The 20,990-nt window shown below is 34.4% G+C and overlaps 1 protein-coding gene across 3 annotated transcripts in view; it reads left to right on the forward strand.

Annotated features, from left to right (window-relative positions):
• Positions 1-20,990, forward strand: part of DNAJC1 (DnaJ heat shock protein family (Hsp40) member C1) — a 449,390-nt gene that overhangs the window by 414,580 nt on the left and 13,820 nt on the right. For all 3 annotated transcript variants that reach the window (XM_059183955.1, XM_059183954.1, XM_059183953.1), the window contains one exon: positions 3,818-3,937. In XM_059183955.1, the coding sequence (XP_059039938.1) occupies positions 3,818-3,937 (120 nt within the window). The remainder of the gene's footprint in view (positions 1-3,817; positions 3,938-20,990) is intronic.

Genomic DNA, 20,990 nt, shown 5'->3' on the forward strand with positions numbered 1-20,990 from the left:
GCCACACTTTAGGGTCACTGGTCCAAAGGTAGACCTCCCTTTTTGGAAAGATAGCTAACTCATAGATGAGGAGACATTTCTGGGCACAACATGAAGTGATTGCTGCTGAAGGGTCACAACCTTGGAACAACAGTTTGGGGGAAGTTCCAAGAAATTCTTTAAAGAAGAGTTTCTCCTCTTAAGAGTGAAAAGACATTTGAAGTGATTTTTTAAAATTATTTTGTTTGGTTGTCTTTACATACAATTTATTCATATAAATAGTCAAGGGTACCTAACTGCTCGGTTTTTAAATTGGAAAGGAAAACTGTAGAGGTGAACATCAAATATGCATCCTGAAACACGAAGTCAGTATAGAGCATGGATTTGGAAGGTAGCAGATTATTAGATATACCATTCGCATTATTCGGTATCCATTATCAGATATATCTGATATATCTGATACTTTAAGTGGTGATGCTCTTTTGCAAGGACATTATTTCTTAAATAAATGTCTAAGAATTTGAATTGAGCTGAATCTACTAAACATTGTTGAATCCCAAATTGTAACTTTTGTAATTATATAAAATAATAATCATTAGTAGGTCATTTCAATAGAAATATTCATTAGGGAGTTTCAATATCTATCAGATAGAAATGGACCTTTTCTCTTTAAAGAAAATATAAATAAATACATATAAAATTTCTTCTAAATTGGCCATAAGTTTTCAGTACCTCATAAATTGCATGATACTTAGTAATTAACATTTTGTGGTCTACAGCTGTGAGGGGGAAGGTATGTATAGATTACTCAAAAAATAGAGTGTGCTTTCTCGTACAGCTTCCAACTCCTCTCCCCCAAGAATAGTGAGGATTTTCAAAGACATCAAATCTTTGAACATATGTGGTTTTATGATAAAAATCTATCCCAAAGGGATACTATTTGGGGATACAATTTAAATTTTTATATCAGCTCTTACTTTAGTAGATATATTTTGAGGTCATTACATAAAAATATTGAATAATTTGAAAACTTACTTATTTTTTATTCAGTATGGAGATTTATTCCCAGAGCGGGGCTTTTCTGATGCAAAATTGGAATGCTTGTGTAGTCACAACAGCTGTCCCCACACCATGTGGTGTCTTCCATTACTTTACTGTAGAGATGAATTTTTGGCCCAGTGTCTCAGTAATATTGGACACACATGGTTTTAAGTGGCAAAGCAGTATGCTTATGCATTCATTTGACTTTCACAGCTACAGTTGGCTCCAGATTAGAACAAGGAGAATACATTCACACCATGGCCACCCTCATGGCTGCTGTAGTAGCTGGATCACAGTAGGCTCTGTTGCTTCTAAAGACACAACTAACTATTGCTGAGGAATTACACATTCACCAAAGTGCCTTACAGCTGTAGGAGAGAGAATAATGAATTGCTAAAAGGATTCTTTCAAAGATTTCAGATTATGGGCCTAGTTATTATCGATCCAGTTTTTTTTTAATATTAATAATGAAAAAGCACAGCCATGAAATAACTATGAAACTAAAAGGAAAGATTGTCATAGCAATAGATGATTTTTTAGAATGTCAGTCCAGATACTTAAAATTTTTCCTTCCCAGAAAAAAAGTGGCACTGTACTTTAAGATTCATTAACAAAGAATTAAAATCTGATTGATTTTTAATGTCCATTATTCATGTCTGCAGCGTATTTGGAAAGCCAGTGGATTAAAAATAGGAATTATTGAAAAGAATTAGTTTACTATGTAACACAATGGCTACAGTGTTGATATTTTAGACAACTTTTTGCTTAAAAATTTTGTATGATTAATACAGAGGTAAGATGACTTGATTTAATGTGAATTTGCATTGTTACACAATATAGTTTGGATACTATATCTCTGTGCAATGTCAACCTCATGATTCCTGGTATGACTTTTACCATAAACTTAAATTCTTATTAACTCTTTGGGCATTTCTGAAGTCAGTTGGTGTAATTATTAAAGTTTCAGTTTTTTTAGAAATGAAAATATTTCCTTGGAAATCCACTCATGTCCCACCAATGTCCATATAATATTTTCCCCCTAAATAAAGTTAAAACAAACAAGCAAAAAGAAAAAACCTTCAGTGTAAATTTTCAAATTATTGGATATGGAGCATTAGACTTCTGATATTCATTAAATATCAAAGAAATTCTGACCATACCCTATGGAGACTACCTTTTTATAGAACTGAATTTATGCATGTATGGTACGGGCTGTACTGATGAATATGTTTGAGGCTTTCAGCTTTTAGTGGATACAAAATAGAATGATTGATAAAATCCTCCCTACTATTGGCTATTATTTACTGACTCTTAAGTGGCAGGTTGTATTTATGCCAATTTATCTGCTTCAGGGAACATTCTTGATAGCAGAACAAAGTGAATAAAAGTAGTTTGCTTTGCAAATGAATGCAAATGGGAGAGCCTTTCGGAAAGCCCTTTAACAGGGGCAGTGCACTTTGATTATGAGTGAAGCTGCCATTTGGACATGGTGAAAAGAGCACGCTTGAACCATTGATTGGGGGAGACAGTAAAAAGTCAGGAAGGGCCCCGTTAAGCTTGCAGTGAGGCAGGCGGATGTCAGTGTGGTTAGAGCACAGTGGGAGAATGACAGGGAGGATTAGTGTCAGGGAGAAGCTTTGCTGTAGCTGTGGAGATAGTCCCTGGGGTCACTCACCTCTGACTGTTGTTCTGTGCTGATGGTTCTGTAATGCAAACAGCCTGATGTATGCCTGTTATTATCGGAAATGGTGATTAGAAAAGGTATTTGTCTCAAAGGTTTCCTTCTTTCTTTTTTTCTTTTTTAATTAAAGAAAATAAGGTGGGCTTCCTCCATTTCTCTGCTGACTCCTGGAGTAGTATTGTTTAATACCACAGTGGTTGCCGCCTCTGGTAGGGAGTAGTTTAGTGCTACAATCTAATGTAGAGTTATTGTGACATGGTTATTTGTTATTAAATAATGGGGGGGGTGTTGTTTTGGGGGGTTTTGTTTGCTCAGCTTTGGGTTTGACCAAGTAGTACTGAATAAAATGCAGAGAATATGCTTGCTCTTAGAATTTTTGCTTTTGCAAAAAAGATTTCATAATCTTGAAGGTATTTTTTTTTTTTCATTCAGTTTCACAATTAGATAAAATTTTAGGGGCTATTTACCTTCTCAAAAATGAAGTGTTGCTTTGCATGGACTTGATATTTTAAGTCTCATTTGTAGGTACTTCTAATTTTCTGTTCTAAGTTTTATAAAGTGCTAACCATTTGATAAGTTAAACCTCTTGAAAATACACGATTTTTAGAGTTAAGTCTTATTACAGAATGAACAAAAACTATCTCTGTTTCAGTTCTGATTCTAAAGCAGTACATTTACTTGTTTACATTTTCATTTTTACTTATAAGGTGTTTTGTTTACTTTAGGTATAATTTCTCTTAAAACTTTGGAGACCTTTTATAGTAACCTTATAGGAGGCATCTGTGAGAGCAGGGTGACACACAATGTATTTCATAGGCTTTGAGAGTGGTTCCTCACTTAATGCAAAACTGAACTTTTTTTTTTTTTTTTTGGTCTTCAAAAGCCTGGTCTCACAATATTTCTGCTTTCTTATTTGGTATACATAGGAAAATTTAAAAGGCTGCTGGAGCTTTGCATTCTTATGTTAAATATGCAGCTCAAAGCTTTAGCTAAACTATTGGATACATGTTAATAGTATTGGTTTTGTAGTAAGCAAATTGCCCAGTTTGTTTCACAGGCTTATTAAATGTTACAGCGAACATTCTCTAAAATTACTTTTTTCTGTAATTTTTGCAGGCACCTGAATGGACAGAAGAGGACCTCAGCCAGCTGACAAGAAGTATGGTTAAGTTCCCAGGAGGGACCCCAGGTCGATGGGAAAAGATTGCCCACGAATTGGGTCGATCGGTGACAGATGTGAGTTTACTCAGATTTGCATTGTATGGAGAGTGACAAACCAGAACAAGCCAACTATGTAGAAGACAGACATAGATGCATCCGACATTCTCTTTGGAGAAAGGCTACAATTCTTTTAGGACCTGGAAGTGAACCATTAATGAAATAAGCAAGAAGCAGATGTCAGCCAGTCCCCTGGTCCACAATTAACAGCTGTGTGAGGAATTATAGTGTTGAGAGACTTAAGCTACAGTAACCTAATCAAAGAAAACAGTGCTGGTTTTTGTGTTTAAAGTGACCCCTTTATCTGTGGAGAAAATAGTTCTTAGACTGATCAGAATTAGAGAAGTTCTATTTCAGCTGGATCTTTTTAACGTTGAAGTACAGATTGCTATAGGTATTTAATCAGGTGGTTTGCATTAATTAAATCAGCGGGGTTCTTACATATATCTTTTTATTTCAAGAATGGTAACTACCATCCATTTTGACAAGTTGTTTAACCAAAAAAAGTAATATATGTGAACAATATATATCGATATATAATATATATAATAAAAATAAAATAATATATATAATAAAAATATATAATTTTTATTATATATATCTGTGTGTGAATGAATATATATATGTTGAATATAATGAATATATATATAGATACACATATATATATATAGATACACACATATATATAGTTATAGATACACATATATGTGTATCTATATATATATAACTGGCTATATCTAACATTTAAAAGACTAAGTATTTACCTGAAAAGTTTTTGATTTCACACTTTATTCAGGAAATTTAAGGCAGAGAACCTTTTAAAAGCATCTACCACAGTATCTGACATGTGCTAAATAGTAAATGTTTACTTGAAATTCAAAGAAATCTTTATTTTTATCAATATGAGCCTTATTTTCATAATTGATAGTAAATATTCTCTACTAAATAAGTCAGTTATTTACTAAATTTAAGTAAATCCTGTACACCTAAAATATTTCAGGGATTACTGAAAGCAAAAGATTCAAATGACCTCTTCAATTCTGTTAGTATACCCTTGAGTCATTTTTGATAATGAACAATTTTAAAACCCTACGAAATGACTAGCTCAACCACCCCGACAAAAACATCCAGCTTGTTACATAAATGCTAGGTTTTTTTCATAATAAACTTCCATTTTAATTTATAAGCAAACTTACAAAATATTACTGTCAATTTTTTTTCGGATAGGAACTGCTTTGAGAATTTTAAATAATAGAGATGTTTTTACTATCAAATAAGTCTTTTAAAGATCACATTTAAAAGACTACTTTCTGAATTTTTATATGATTTTTGCATCATTTTGGCTTCAGAGTTGAAGTCTCATGAAAAAAAGCTTTGTATATTCTAACTTTTTTTTTTTTCTGTTTCATGAGGAGATCCGTTATTTAGATGACTGGAGACAAACCATAAGGATACCTTTTCTTCTGCTAAGAATGTTATTGGGATGTGCGTTTTATAATCTTGTTTTTAGGTTGCTCATAAAAGATAAATTAATAATGGCTTATCCTTAAATATCTGACCAAATGGTTATTGATGTTTTAAGTACTATGACCCTCTAACTATACTACTGTTACTATATGATTAACAAAAATTACTGAAATAATTTTTAGAAAGTCATAAAACAAACTGGTTTAAAGGGCCCTAAGACTTTTAGTTTTACTGGGGAAAAAAAATAGTTCATTTAGTGTCGCCTTTGAAGGCAGCACTGCCTTTAACTTTTTTTTTTTTTAATTCTTATTTTATATATTTATTTGACAGAGAGATACACAGTGAGAGAGGGAACACAAGCAGTGGGAGTGGGAGAGGGAGAGGGAAAAGCATGCCTCCCACTGAGCAGAGAGCCCAGTGCGGGGCTCAATCCCAGGACCCTGGGATCATGATCTCAGCTGAAGGCAGACGATCAATGACCGAGCCACCCAGACTTTAACTTTTAAATGACTTTTTAAATAACATTTAACTTTTAAATAACTTTTAACTTTTAAATAACTTTTTAAATAACATTTCTATGAGACCTCATAGTTAATAATGTCAAAGACAGAAAACAGAATAGAAGCAATATTTTAAATTAAGTTGTTAAAATCTGGTAAATTTTTATCTGTATTTTTAAGAAGAGAGATGAAAGTTTCTATGCCAAGAATAGACATGGTGTAACCAACACAGCCTTGAGAATGGCTAGTTAGTATCAGAGATCTAGAAAATCTATATATTGTTCAGTAGTCTTAGTGCAGTCTTGGTATAGGCAAAGATATCTTTTCAAATTTTTCAAATTTTTGCAAATGCATCCCATATGTTTCAGTTGTTTTTCTTCTAGACTTAGCCAAAGGAAACTGAATCCATGTCTGCACTAGATATATTTTCTTCTTACCATGGAAGTAGCAAACATGACTTTTTGGGATTTTTTTTCTTCCAAATATTCTATTTTCATAATAAGGTACCTAAAATACCTTGAACCTAAACTTCTTTGGCACCAAGAAATGCACTTGTGACTTTTCTTCTATGTACAGCATGTACACTGTATTTTCATTCTGTCGGCATCACATCCTAGCTGGACTACATGTTTCATTTCAGTAACCCCACACACATGTGCAGGCACACACAAATCACTCTCCTCAAGAGAGCAGGTGTCTGTAGACTCAGGTAACACACAATGAAGTGAACACACAATGAAGTACATCGAAGCAGCTGAAGTGGGTTCAGCTAATAAGTTCCTTTAGTAAAATGTTAAGATCACTTTAGATCACTTATACTTCTTTTTGGCTTATGGCATTAATGAGATTTGTTTTCATTAAGTATTTAATTATGGCGAAAAAACAAATTCAGTTTGCTGTCATCAGAACCTCTGCTTCCTGACATAATCAGTACCAATTCTCCCTGGTCTGCACATCTGTTCCTTGAACCTTTGTTTTTTGTTTTTTTGGCTTGCTAACTTTCTAACTTCAGGTTTAGTTCTATTTCCTTCAAGAAACAATTGACCTTTTGCAGGGAGCAGCTAGAGTATGTCCCGTATTTGGGTTGACAGATTACAATGAAAAACCCATTTTATTCCTCATTTTAAAAAGGAGTTTTCAGTGAATTAATGGTCGCAATCAACAAGTTGCTAAATTCTACTCTGGATAAAATACAAGCAATGTGATTGCCATTGTAAAAAATTCAAAGTATATTTTAGCTCAGATATATCAAAACTACAAGACCTATTTTATTATAGAGTAAGTATTTTAAATGTTAATATATGCCTTCCAGCAAATAATTTTGGTAACCACAAAGGATACTGAAATTGTAAAAACAACAAAGGAAACAAAAACTGGCATGGAAAACCAACTTCAACGTGATTATTAACTGCAGGTTTTCTAAATTAAGGTCAGGGAGCCTCAGATTTCTCGCTTGTGAAGTAATATCATTCTCTTGCCTGAAAGGATGTAAACTGATGCTGCTTCTCTCCTGGTCACTAATCTCGCGCATTCTGGTTGTGATAACTGACTGATTGGAGATTTTCTGCCTGCTTAGAAAAGGCCCAAATAGGCAGCAAAACAAAAGACAGGTGAATAGATTTAAAAAGACTTTTATAATTAGCTTAGTGCCACAGTGAGAGGTAAAAGTTGTATAGTTAGATAAGCATCCCCATGTGCCAATGAAAAAGAGGAGGGAAAATCATAAAATTCCCAATTGTATTTTATATAACTACAGCTAGAGAGGAGAAACTCTGGGGGAATGTATATATTATGGTAGTTGTTCCAAAAATATGTAAATAGAGATTTTATTCAATAGCAGATAAGCTTTATGCTTTATCAGTGAATTAAATATACAGTAATTATTTTGGTGAGTATATTACTGCTATTACTTTTATAGTTAGACTAGACCTACATGAGTTGTAAAGATAACAAGGACCGTCTCATTATTCTCGCGGCCAGGATTCCTGCTACGGCTCTTTCCTTGGTCGGAGCCTGACGTCACATCTGGTCCTTCCTCTCCTCCTTCACTTCCTCAACCTCAAGGTCTTTAAAGATATTTACATTTTAGAAAGGAATACGTCCTTTATCCCGTTCTTCTTGCTAGCTGAGTCACTGGCTAATCTAATAACCAATTTTCAAAGTAATATTAATAAATGATTTTAAAAATGTGTTCCCCAAATCTGTTTCTCTCTCCCTCCTTCTCTCTCTCCCCTGTATTTTAATAGGAGCCTTTAGGTTCTTATCCCAAGTATATGAATGATCAGAGTGAGAATTTCAGGCAACTTGATTGCCTCTTTAAAGGAAAGATGAGGCAGTATTAGCACTGTTTGGTATCCATCAGAGAAAAATTACATAATTAATTGCTTAATCTGTCTATTGACTTTGTTAGAATTTGGCTATGATCTGACTTCTGGGGCAAAGGTTTATAGATCTGAATTCCATGTCATCATTTCGGTCTCCACATTGCAAAAATCAGGAGATCAAACCAACATTTTTAACTATTTTAAGTGATAATATTGATTATTCCATTATTCATTTTCATTGTATTTTATATTTTTCAAACCATTTAAATACACATTATTTTGCTCAATCTTCACGACAGCATGGTGAGACAGATAGGTAGCCATTTTACAGTTGAGTACACTGTTGCTGAGATGTTTATTCAGAGTGACACAACTACTAGCAGAGTTGGGATAATACTAGTTATTTTGGTTCCTCATCTACTATGTTCCTATCACTACTTAATGCTGTTTTACTGCTGTGTGTATGAAAGACACTTTAAATGTGTCTAGAGACGTTTTGTCATTAGGCCTTTCTTGGTAAAACTATGTTCATAGAAAAAAGAAACTTTTAAAAATACACTCAAGTAAAAATTTGTTTCTCATCAGCCATAATAAAACATTATTTCTATAAACATTTTGTCACATAGACAAAATGTGGACTAGACTTTAGTCTTCCTCTATAGGCATAAGTATACATTATTTTAACAGTATTAATCAGTGCCCTGTCCTTTTCACTTCAGGAGCTACTCTTCACAACAGTAAGAGCCGCTTCATTTTTCTGAACACTTACAGAATATTTTATGTTGTCTTGATATAATTAAGGCGTGTCCTAAGGATTGTCATTTAAATTGCTTCCTTTTTTTGCTATTTTACTGGATTATCTTTCTTTTCTTCATCCATCTTTCCACTTACTTTTTTTCTTATCTTGTATTCCTAGAAGTAGAACTGCTTGGTTCAAGAATATGGTTGTTTTTAGAACTTTTGATGGCTCTAAAATTGGCCCCCAGAGAGGTTATAACAATAAACAGTGCCATTAGTAGTATACAAGAGAGGTCACTTCCTCATAATCTCACAAACACTGAATGTTATTTTTGGGTTTTCATCATTGCCTGTCAAATAAGTGAAAAGTGCTATAGCGCTGATTTTTGCAACTTGCCTCCTTACATTTTGGTCTTATTTCAAATAAAGTTTGTGTTAATTCATTAGAATTTTAGGACAGACCTATCAACCTGCAAATACTTTGCCACTTTCTTTATATCTTTCCCTTTATTTTCAGTTTATTTATTTTTAGTAATCTCTACCCCCAGCATGGGGCTCAAACTCACAACCCTGAGATCAAGAGTCACATGCTCTACCGACTGAGCCAGCCGCATGCCCCTATATCTTATTGTATTACCTAGCTATTCCAGAGGAATAGTGTATTATAGTAATAGTGATTAGTGCAGACTTTTTTGTGCAACATTATAATAAGAAAACCTAATGTTTGGCCATTGATTTTAATATTAGTCATTGATATAAGACATAGATTACTATGCTACAGAAATTTACTTCAGCTTTTCCAACTCTGATTCATTACAGTTGTACTCAGGGATAGATATGAAATTTTAACAGTGGGGTTTATATTTAACATATATCAACATAATCGTACAATTTTTCTCATATGACCTAATACAGATGAATATATTATCAAGGCCTCTTCTTTGTGTTTTCAAGATAAAATAAACTTGGCCATATATTACTATTCTTTAATAAACAGCTGGATTTATTTATTTCAAATTCTTGCATTTATATATAAGAATATTGTAGAATTTTTGGTGTTTTGTTAATAGGATATCTTTTGATAGGGTTATACCAACCTTCTAGAACTGTTTTATTATGCCAGCCTTCTAGCATCTATAGAGTCAAGACAGTATTACATTCATAAAACAGAGGAAAAAGGAAAGGATGCTGTGAAAAAAGAATCTGAACAAAAATAAGTATCCAAATAATGAAGTAGAATGGCTGAAAGTTATCAGGAAAACCTATGGAGCAAAATTTTGAAAAATCTTAAAATATTATAGAAAAGATAAGAAACACAAGTAATCAGTCCAAGAGGTCCAAATCTGATTAAAATTTCAAGTGAGAAAGAAAGAAAACAGGTGTAAGAATATTATTCAATAAATAATATAAATGAAGCTTTCCAGGGATCAATTTATAAAAGCCTGAGACCAATTTGTAAGAACCTCCTAAAGTCAAGTAGGATACATGGAAGGGATCCTGAAAAAATTTATGAACACTGAGACTACACAGATGATCTTTAAGCCTTCTAGGGAGAAGAGACATCCCAATAAGACCAATCAGAGTGACATCAGGTTGATTAGCAACATTAGGTTCAGGGAGACAAGGGACAGATGGCTTCACCACACTGAGGAAAAATGGTTCTGAATCTGGAGCAACCCAAGTGTGATGGTAAATACATAAGGGAAGGATGCACAGTCTTTCTTACAAAGTTGCTAGAGACTGTACTCTAGCAAAACAAACAAACAAAACAATCACATTTAAAAAGAGAAAGACATGGAATCCAATCTAATAAACAGAAATCCCAAGACCCCACAGTGATACCATAGGACGAAAGTACAATATATCCACGTTGAAGTAGGAGAATAAAGGATTGTGTTAGAGCAACCCTTGAAGAAAGGGAGATTTTATAGACTAGATAGTATGCCTGAAAAGTTGAAAAAATGTATATATATGAAAAAAGGCAACGAGAAACTCTATATAAACAATAGAAGAAAACCATACAAAAAAGGCATAGTCCAAATTTAAGTATGCTAGACAGTAGAATAATACAGCAAAATAATTTGACATTGAGAACATTCTCCTCTGAGGGCACAAGAAGTGTGTCCACGGCACAGCTTATTTCTACAGGAATAACATTTACCATATCATAATTTGTAAGATCTTACAAAATGGCTTTTCATATTTTAAACACTTTATGTTTTTTACAGATGGCTTTCCAATTTTTTAAATCAACAAATTGTAGAAGACTATGGCAAGTTGCCCAGCAGCAGCTTATCCAAGTCCCCCCAAAGCTCTGCATGGCTAGGTTACTAATTTCTTTTCAGAGGAGCATAATTGAAATAATGTGTGTTCATAGGAGCTCTTATTCCCTTTTCCCTTCCATGGAGCTGGAATACCAAATTTGCCCTCAGCCAAGTTACAACCATGCAGGTAAAGTCAGTTGCCCTAAAGATGGTGGAAAAGCACACAGTGGAAAGAGCCTGGCTGTATGGAGTAAAAGGAAAATTGTAAATAGCAACAAGTGCTATAAAGAAAAATAAAGCAGGGGTGCCTGGGTGGTTCAGTGTGTTAAGCCTCTGCCTTCTGGCTCACGTCATGGGGTCCTAGGATCGAGCCATACATCGGGCTCTCTGCTCAGTGGGGAGCCTGCCTCCCCCCCTCTCTCTGCCTGCCTCTCTGCCTCCTTGTGATCTCTGTCTCTGTCAAATAAATAAATTAAATCTTTAAAAAAAAAAAAAAAAGAAAGAAAGAAAGAAAGCAGAGTAAGAGGTTAGAGACTGAAGGGAATTGCAATTAAAAATGGGGTTCTGAGGGGGCGCCTGGGTGGCTCAGTGGGTTAAGCCGCTGCCTTCGGCTCAGGTCATGATCTCAGGGTCCTGGGATCGAGTCCCACGTCGGGCTCTCTGCTCAGCAGGGAGCCTGCTTCCTCCTCTCTCTCTGCCTGCCTCTCTGCCTGCTTGTGATCTCTGTCTGTCAAATAAATAAATAAAATCTTTAAAAAAAAAAAAAATGGGGTTCTGAGGAGTCTCTCAAACAGGTAATTCTCAAGCAGGGACACAAAGCAAAGGAAGAAGCAAGGCTGTCTGATAAAGTGCTCCACATAGAGGAAACAGCATTTACAAAAGCTCTGAGATAAGATCATGCTTGGGGTGTGCAGAGTCTAGCATAAAGGTCAATATGGCTGTCAAAGAGTGAGTGGGAGGGGATTGTAAAAGATGAGGCAAGAAACAGTGGACAGCAGGCTATCTACAACCTTGTTGGCCACAATAAAGAGTGTGGATTTTACTCTGAGTGAGATGGTTAAAACACTGGAAATGTTTGAGCAAAGGAGTGCAAGATCTAAATGGGTCATTCTGACTGCTCTGTGGAGAAGACATTGTGGAAGGAAAAGTATGCAAGCAGGAAGGCAGGCTAAGTAAGATGCTGTTTCAGTTGTTCCTGCAAAAGATGATGGTCGTTTGGACCAAGGGTTATTGAAAGAGTTTGGAAAAAGAGGTTGAACTCAGGATATAATATGCCAAAAGCATGTTATTTAATTATACATACACTGTAAACAATAACTATCATAACTATGAACAGAAATTACTGACTCTGGATGTACGGTGTGTTGCTTTTCTTCATAAGCCCTTGTTGTATACTGCTTTTTTTTAAAAGCTATTTTTAAAATAATATTGTTAAAGCTTTTTAAAAAGCTATTTGTATATATTTATTATATATTAATTTATCTATTACATATTAATATAAGTATTATTAATATATAATTATTATATATTATATATAATTAATATAACAACATATATTACCTTGATTTTTAAAACTACTTTTAAGAATCTAAGGAAAAAGAATATGTTGCCTTTAATATTTTCCCATATCAGTATGTAATAGGTCTACCTCATTCTTTTAATTATAAAAGTTTTATTGATTTACGGAAATAGGAAAATCAATCCTAATATTTGTATGGGACTACAAAGGACATAGCCAAAACAATCTTGAGAAAGAACAACAAAGCTAAAAGCGTCACACTTCCTGATTTCAAAATATATTATAAGGCTACAGTAATCAAAACAGTGTGGTACTAGCATAAAGAAAAGAAATGGACAACAGAACAGAAAACCCTGAAGTAAATACACACATACACAGTCAACTGATCTTCAACAAGGGTGCCAACTATACACAATAGGGAAAGGATAGTCTCTTCAGCAATGATGTTAGGAATGAGCACTGGATGTTCTATGCAACTGGTGAATCACTGGACTCTACCTCTGAAACTAATAATACATTATATGTTAATTAATTGAATTTAAATTAAAAAAGGAACCCCCCCAAGAAAAAAGCCAAAACATCTACATTACTTGTAAAGGTAATCAGGAAGTTAATGAAAGGCTCTGTTTTTAAATAGTTAAGATGAACTCTATTATTATTTTTTATATTTTTCTCTCCAGAGAATCCATAGAAAAGTTTAAAGACATTGAAGAAATAATAAGAATGAACAGCACTGCTTTCCACCAGTTGGAAACATTTTTAGGTGGTTTATTTAATATTCAAATAACAGAATGCCCTTTGTACTTGAAAGGTACAGTAGTACTCAGTTATAATGGGTGTTCAATTCATATAGAGTTGGCCAAGATTAAATACTACTGAATGAAAATAATGAATTTTCAGGACTTTATTCCTTTAATTACTGAGTGTGTATGTGTATGTGTGTGTGTGTATATATATAATATATATGTATATTGTATATATATGTATATATAATATGTATATTTTATATATAAATATATGTATATGTGTATATATAATTTTATTATATAAAATATGTATATATTTTATATATACATATATGTATATATTTAAAATATGTATATATTACATAAAATATGTATATATTATGTAAAATATGTATATATTATATATGTATATATTTAATTTTTATTTTATTGTATTTATTTTTTTTTTAAGATTCTGTTTATTATTTATTTGACAGACAGAGACCACAAGCAGGCAGAGAGGCAGGCAGAGAGAGAGGAGGAAGCAGGCTCCCTGCTGAGCAGAGAGCCCAATACGGGGCTTGATCCTAGGACCCCGGGACCATGACCCGAGCCAAAAGCAGAGGCCTTAACCCACTGAGCCACCCAGGCACCCCATATTTAGTTTTTATTTATAAAATATGTATATATTTAAAATATGTATATATATAAAATATGTATATGTTTATATAAAATATATATTTGATTTATATAATAAAATATGTATTATAAATATATATACATATTTTATATAATAAAATTTATAATGTATATTTAATATAAATTATAATTTAATATGCACATATTTAATATATTATATAAAATATATATTTATGTGTATATATTTAATATATAATTAATTTATATATTTTATTATATGTATATATTTATATATGTATATATAATATTTATTATATATAATATAATTAACATAATTATATTATATATATATATTATATCCCAGGACCCTGGGATCATGTCCTAAGCTAAAGGTAGACACTTAAAGAGACACCCCTAGTTAAATAATTTTTATGATTAGAGTAATACTTAAAATGTCATCAACCCAGCAAGAATTTGAAAAACAGGACTTGAGATTATCACTAGTAGTCAACATTTATTTTCTGAGTTATCTGAGGATGCCAGGAACACACTTTATATAGCTCAGAAAATTAGAAAATTCTTCTATATAGTGAACAGAAATATGCCACCATATAACTTTCCACTGATCCTAATTGGACCTTGGAATTTTCATTTTGCAAATTTAATTTTCTGTTACTTTCATCAGTGTTTTCACTAAAAGGAATGAAACTATTTTAGATTTTTTTTTTTTTAAGATTTTATTTATTTATTTTACAGAGAGAAATCACAAGTAGATGGAGAGGCAGAGAGAGAGAGAGAGAGGGAAGCAGGCTCCCTGCTGAGCAGAGAGCCCGATGCAGGGCTCGATCCCAGGACACTGAGATCATGACCTGAGCCAAAGGCAGCGGCTTAACCCACTGAGCCACCCAGGCGCCCCATATTTTAGATTTTTTTTGTCCATTCCACCCTAGCCCGTATGTCTCAGATTTGATTGTAGATCCCCTATTTCATAAGAATTTTAAAGATAAACTTAGGTATACCTGTATCAAGAAGAAGGATTATAAAATGTTTTCTACTTGGAATTAGAAAATGGTAAAACAAATTTTCCTACAATTCATGTAACTATTAAAACACACGTAGCAAGAGTGTTATCCAAAATCCTACCTTAGGCAGTAGCCCACAATATTATTAATTCGGATACTGAGGAAAAAGAGAAGCCTCATCTGCATGAGACCTATGTAGAAATATATGTCTTCTCCCAAGAGAAGCCTAGAAAAAAGTCTTGAATATATCTTGATACAACCTACCTTTAAGACCTTATCTTCTATAATTGCACATCATATAAAAGCAGAATGAGTAACTGAAATCTTCATTATAGAATTTGTGAGAAAAATAACACTAAACAATTCAAATTGGCACATGTATTATTGAAGTCATCTAGATGTAAAAGGGAGAAATAGATTTGTTGATGACCAACCCAAACAGTGACACTAGTTCACCTCCAGTGTCATCTCTGTTTGCAGATGTCATGATATTATATACAGAAAACCGTAAGGACTCCAACAACAACAACAAAAAAAAACCTGTTAGAACTAATAAACTATTTCAGTAAAGTTGCAGGATACAAAATCAATGTACAAAAAAGAGTTGCATATCTATGTACAAACAACATAATTATCAGAAAATGATATTAAAACAATTACATATACAATAGCATCGAAAAAAAATAAAATACTAGGAATAGATTTAACCAAGAAGATGAAAGACCTGCATGCTGAAAACTATAAAGCATTGATGAAGATATTCTGTGCTCATGGAATGGAAGATTATCATTAAAATGGAAGAATAGTATTAAAATGCCCATACTACCCAATACAATCTATAGATCCACTATATATAGATCAAAATTCCCATGGCATTTTTCACTTAAATTGAAAAAGGATCCTAAAATTTGTATGAACACCCCAAAAAATTACTGACAGTCAAATAACCTTAAGAAGAACAAAGCTGGAGGCATCACACTTTGAATTTCAAGCTATATTAAAAGCTGTAGTAACCAAAATAGTATGGTACAAGCATAAAAACAGACATAACCAATCAATGGAACAGAATAGAGGCCATGAATAATCCCACACATACAAGGTCAACGAATATTTAACAAAGAATATACAATGGGGTAAGAACAGTCCCTTCAATAAATGGTGCTGGGTAAACTGAACAGCACATGCAAAAGAATGAAATTGGACACCTACACAAAAATTAACTCAAAATGGATTAAGGACTTTAACATAAAACCTGAAACCATAACACTACTAAAAGAAAACAAAGGGGGTAAGCCTCTTGACATCAATCTTGGTGATGATTTTTTGGATTTAATGCCAAAAGCAAAAATAAACAAGTGAGACCACATCAAACTAAAAAGCTTCTGCATAGCAAGGAAACCATCAACAACACAAAAAGGATATCTATGGAATAGGAGAAGATATCTGCAAACCACATATCCAATAATGATTTAAAATTTAAATATATAAGGAATTCCTATAATGCAACAGCAAAAAAAAAAAAAAAAAGAAGAAGAAAGAAAGAATTTAAAACTGAGCAAAAGAACTAAATAGACATTTTTCCAAAGAAGATATATAAATGGCTAACAGGTATATGAAAAGGTCCTCAATACACTAATCATCAAGGAAATACAAATCAAAACCACAATGAGACATCACACCTGTTAGGATGGCTATTATCAAAAAGGCAAGATATAATGCTGATGATGATGTGGAGAAAAACAGCAAACTGTTGGTGAGAATGTAAACTAGTACATTCTCTATGAAGACAGTATAGAAGTTCCTCAAAAAATTGAAAATAGAGCTACCATATGATTCAGCAGTCCCACTTCCGGGCATATATCCAAAGGAAATAAATCATCATCTCAATGAGATCCGCATTCCATGTGCATAGCAGCATTATTCACAATTAACTAAGTATGGAAACAACCTAAGTGTCTGTCAGATGAATAGATAATGAAAATGTCATTTTATATGTTTATACATATGTATATATGTGTATACACACATATACATAAAGAAACACAAAGGAATATTATTCAGCCAAAAAATAAAAGTCAATTAAGGATTACACTGTTGGTGGGAATGCAAACTGGTGCAGCCAATCTGGAAAACAGGATGGAGGATCCTCAAAAAGTTAAAAATAGAGCTACCATAGGACCCAGCAATTGTACTACTAGGTATTTGTTTAAAGGATACAAACTGGATTTGATGATGACCATACTCACTGAAAGATGATTTTCATTTCTTGAAGTGACATGCTATCATACTCAAGGCACCCTAGCCATTAAGCTTTATATTAGACCATTACTTATTTAGAAATATCTTTATCTGCTTAGAATCATAAATAATATGCCGAGGATGCCAAACTTGCCCCCAAAACAAATATTTTGTGATTATTACCATATACATCTTTGCTTGCTTCTGAGACAAAAAAGATATTCTCAAGAAAAAAGGATCATCTGCAGTTCTCATTGTGATACAACCATTTTGTGATACCAGGAAATATGAAGTTGACAAAGAGCCTAAAGTATTTTTTTTAAGATTTTATTTATTTATTTGACAGATCACAAGTAGGCAGAGAGGCGAGGAGAGAGAGAGTGGAGGAAGCAGGCTTCCCACTGAGTGGAGAGCCCGATGCGGGGCTCGATTCCAGGACCCTGGGATCATGACTTGAGCCGAAGGCAGAGGCTTTAACCCACTGAGCCACCCAGGTGCCCCAAAGAGCCTAAAGTATTAAAATAATTACTTTACCACATAGAATTAGAAAATTAACCATTTGTGCTTTGCTTTTTCCTAAAAAGTTCTAAGTTGTCTTTTAAGTGGGAGAAAAGTGTGGTTCACTGTTTGATACTGAAATTCTGAAGGACTCAGATTATAGCATTATTTGTTTTGTATGGTAGGCCAAATTTTGATATATACAATATTTAGAATTCTCAGTCAGTACAAGGAGTAATTACCAGGTATTCTCAAACCAATTCACCAATACCTTCTCTGGGAGGAGACCTCCTGAAGTCAAAACAAATATTAAACACTGACTTCAGAAACTTTCCTTCAAAGGAACCACAATTTGATTGGACTTGTTTATTGAGCAATTTATGCCCCAGGGCATTTTGTAAACAGTAGAGCATTTGTTAGCATTTAGTGGTGTTTAACATTCAGTGGGGTCAGATGAAGAGAGGAATAGAGTCCTCTCTCTGCACATACCACTGTCATCCAAAATTACCAGGCCTGTCCATACCTGCACCTTCCTGAAGAGCAACATCAGAGGCTTAACACTGTAGGGGACAGAGGGGCATATACTTCACTAAAATAATTGACCCATCCACTAAACAAACATGCAAATAACAGTAACAATTGTGATGGGGGTACAGGTAGGGGGGACAGGAAGGGGAAACCAGTAACCAGAACTGCTGCCATATATTATCTAAATATTCAGTTCAGGGGCACCTGGGGGGCTCAGTGGGTTAAGCCTCTACCTTCAGCTCGGGTCATGATCTCAGGGTCCTGGGATCAAGTCCCGCATCAGGCTCTCTGCTCGGAAGCAGGGAGCCTACTTCCCCCTCTATCTCTCTGCCTGCCTCTCTGCCTACTTGTCATCCCTCTCTCTCTCTCTGTCAAATAAATTAAAAAAAAAATCTTAAAAAAAAAAATTCAGTTTACAATGAAAATAAATGAGTCTTGGGGACACCTGACTGACTCAGTCAAAAGTGCATGTGACTCTTGATCTCAGATCATGAGTTTGAGCCCCAAATTGGGTGTAATGATTACTAAAATAATAATAATAATAATAATAATAAACTTAAAAAAAATAACGTGGGGCACCTGGGTGGTTCAGTCATTAAGCGTCGGCCTTTGACTCAGGTCGTTATCCCAGGGTCCTGCGATTGAGTCCAACATCAGGCTCTGGGCTCAGCAGGGAACCTGCTTCTCCCTCACCCACACCCCCTGCTTGTGTTCCCTCTCTCACTGTATCTCTGTCAAGTAAATACATAAAATCTTAAAAAAAAAAAAAAATGAGCCATGGAAAGAACCAAGAAACCATGAAAAATAGAAGGCAACAGAAACTGCTCATGAGAATGAAAAGATTTAGATTTAACAGAAAAAACTCAAAGTAGGGATGCCTGGGTGGCTCATTTGGTTGATCAGGTCATGATCCTGGAGTCCTGGGATCAAGTCCCGCATCAGGCTCCCAGCTCCACAGGGAGTCTGCCTCTCTCTCTGACCTCCTTGCTCATGCTCTCTCTCACTGTCTCTCTCGCAAATAAATAAATAAAATCTTAAAAAAAAAACAAAAAAACCTCAAAGTAGCCAATATAAATATGTTTAAAGAACTAAAGGAAAGCATTAATAAAGAAAGTAAAGTATGATGAGAGTATTACATCATACAGGGAATATCAATGAAGAGAAATTATTTTGAAAAAGAAGTGGTAATTCTGGAGTTATATAATAATTGAAATTTTTAAAAATTCACTAGAGGGGCGCCTGGGTGGCTCAGTGGGTTAAGCCACTGCCTTTGGCTCAGGTCATGATCTCAGGGTCCTGGGATCGAGCCCCGCATTGGGCTCTCTGCTCAGCAGGGGGCCTGCTTCCTCCTCTCTCTCTCTCTCTGCCTGCCTCTCTGCCTACTTGTGATCTCTCTCTGTCAAATAAATAAATAAAATCTTTAAAAAAAAAAATAAAAATAAAAAATAAAAATAAATAAAAAAAAATAAAAATTCACTAGAGACTAGGATCCACAGTAAATTTGAACTGACAGAGGAAAGAATTAGGAAAAATAAAAATAAGCAGAGCTTCAGAGAACTATGAGATACTGTTAAGCACACCAACATATGCATAATGGAAGTACTGGAAAGACAGAAAAAAAAAATATCCAGAGAATAATGGGTAAAAACTCTAAATTTTTTAAAGACAACTGACAGAATGGGAGAAGATATTTGCAAACGACATATCAGATAAAGGACTAGTGTCCAGAATCTATAAAGAACTTAGCAAACTCAACACCCAAAGAACAAATAATCCAATCAAGAAATGGGCAGAAGACATGAACAGACATTTCTGCAAAGAAGACATCCAGATGGCGAACAGACACATGAAAAAGTGCTCCATATCACTCGGCATCAGGGAAATACAAATCAAAACCACAATGAGATATCACCTCACACCAGTCAGAATGGCTAAAATCAACAAGTCAGGAAATGACAGATGCTGGCGAGGATGCGGAGAAAGGGGAACCCTCCTACACTGTTGGTGGGAATGCAAGCTGGTGCAGCCACTCTGGAAAACAGCATGGAGGTTCCTCAAAATGTTGAAAATAGAACTGCCCTATGACCCAGCAATTGCACTATTGGGTATTTACCCTAAAGATACAAATGTAGTGATCCAAAGGGACACATGCACCCGAATGTTTATAGCAGCAATGTCCACAATAGCCAAACTATGGAAAGAACCTAGATGTCCATCAACAGATGAATGGATCAAGAAGATGTGGTATATATACACAATGGAATACTATGCAGCCATCAAAAGAAATGAAATCTTGCCATTTGCAACAACGTGGATGGAACTAGAGCGTATCATGCTTAGCGAAATAAGTCAAGCAGAGAAAGACAACTATCATATGATCTCCCTGATATGAGGAAGTGGTGATGCAACATGGAGGCTTAAGTGGGTAGAAGAATAAATGAAACAAGATGGGATTGGGAGGGAGACAAACCATAAATGACTCTTAATCTCACAAAACAAACTGAGGGTTGCCGGGGGGAGGGGGTTGGGGAGAAGGGGGTGGTATTATGGACATTGGGGAGGGTATGTGATTTGGTGAGTGCTGTGAAGTGTGTAAACCTGGTGATTCA

Source organism: Mustela lutreola, chromosome 8 (assembly GCF_030435805.1).
Source record: "Mustela lutreola isolate mMusLut2 chromosome 8, mMusLut2.pri, whole genome shotgun sequence".
Classification (NCBI taxonomy): Eukaryota; Metazoa; Chordata; class Mammalia; order Carnivora; family Mustelidae; genus Mustela; species Mustela lutreola.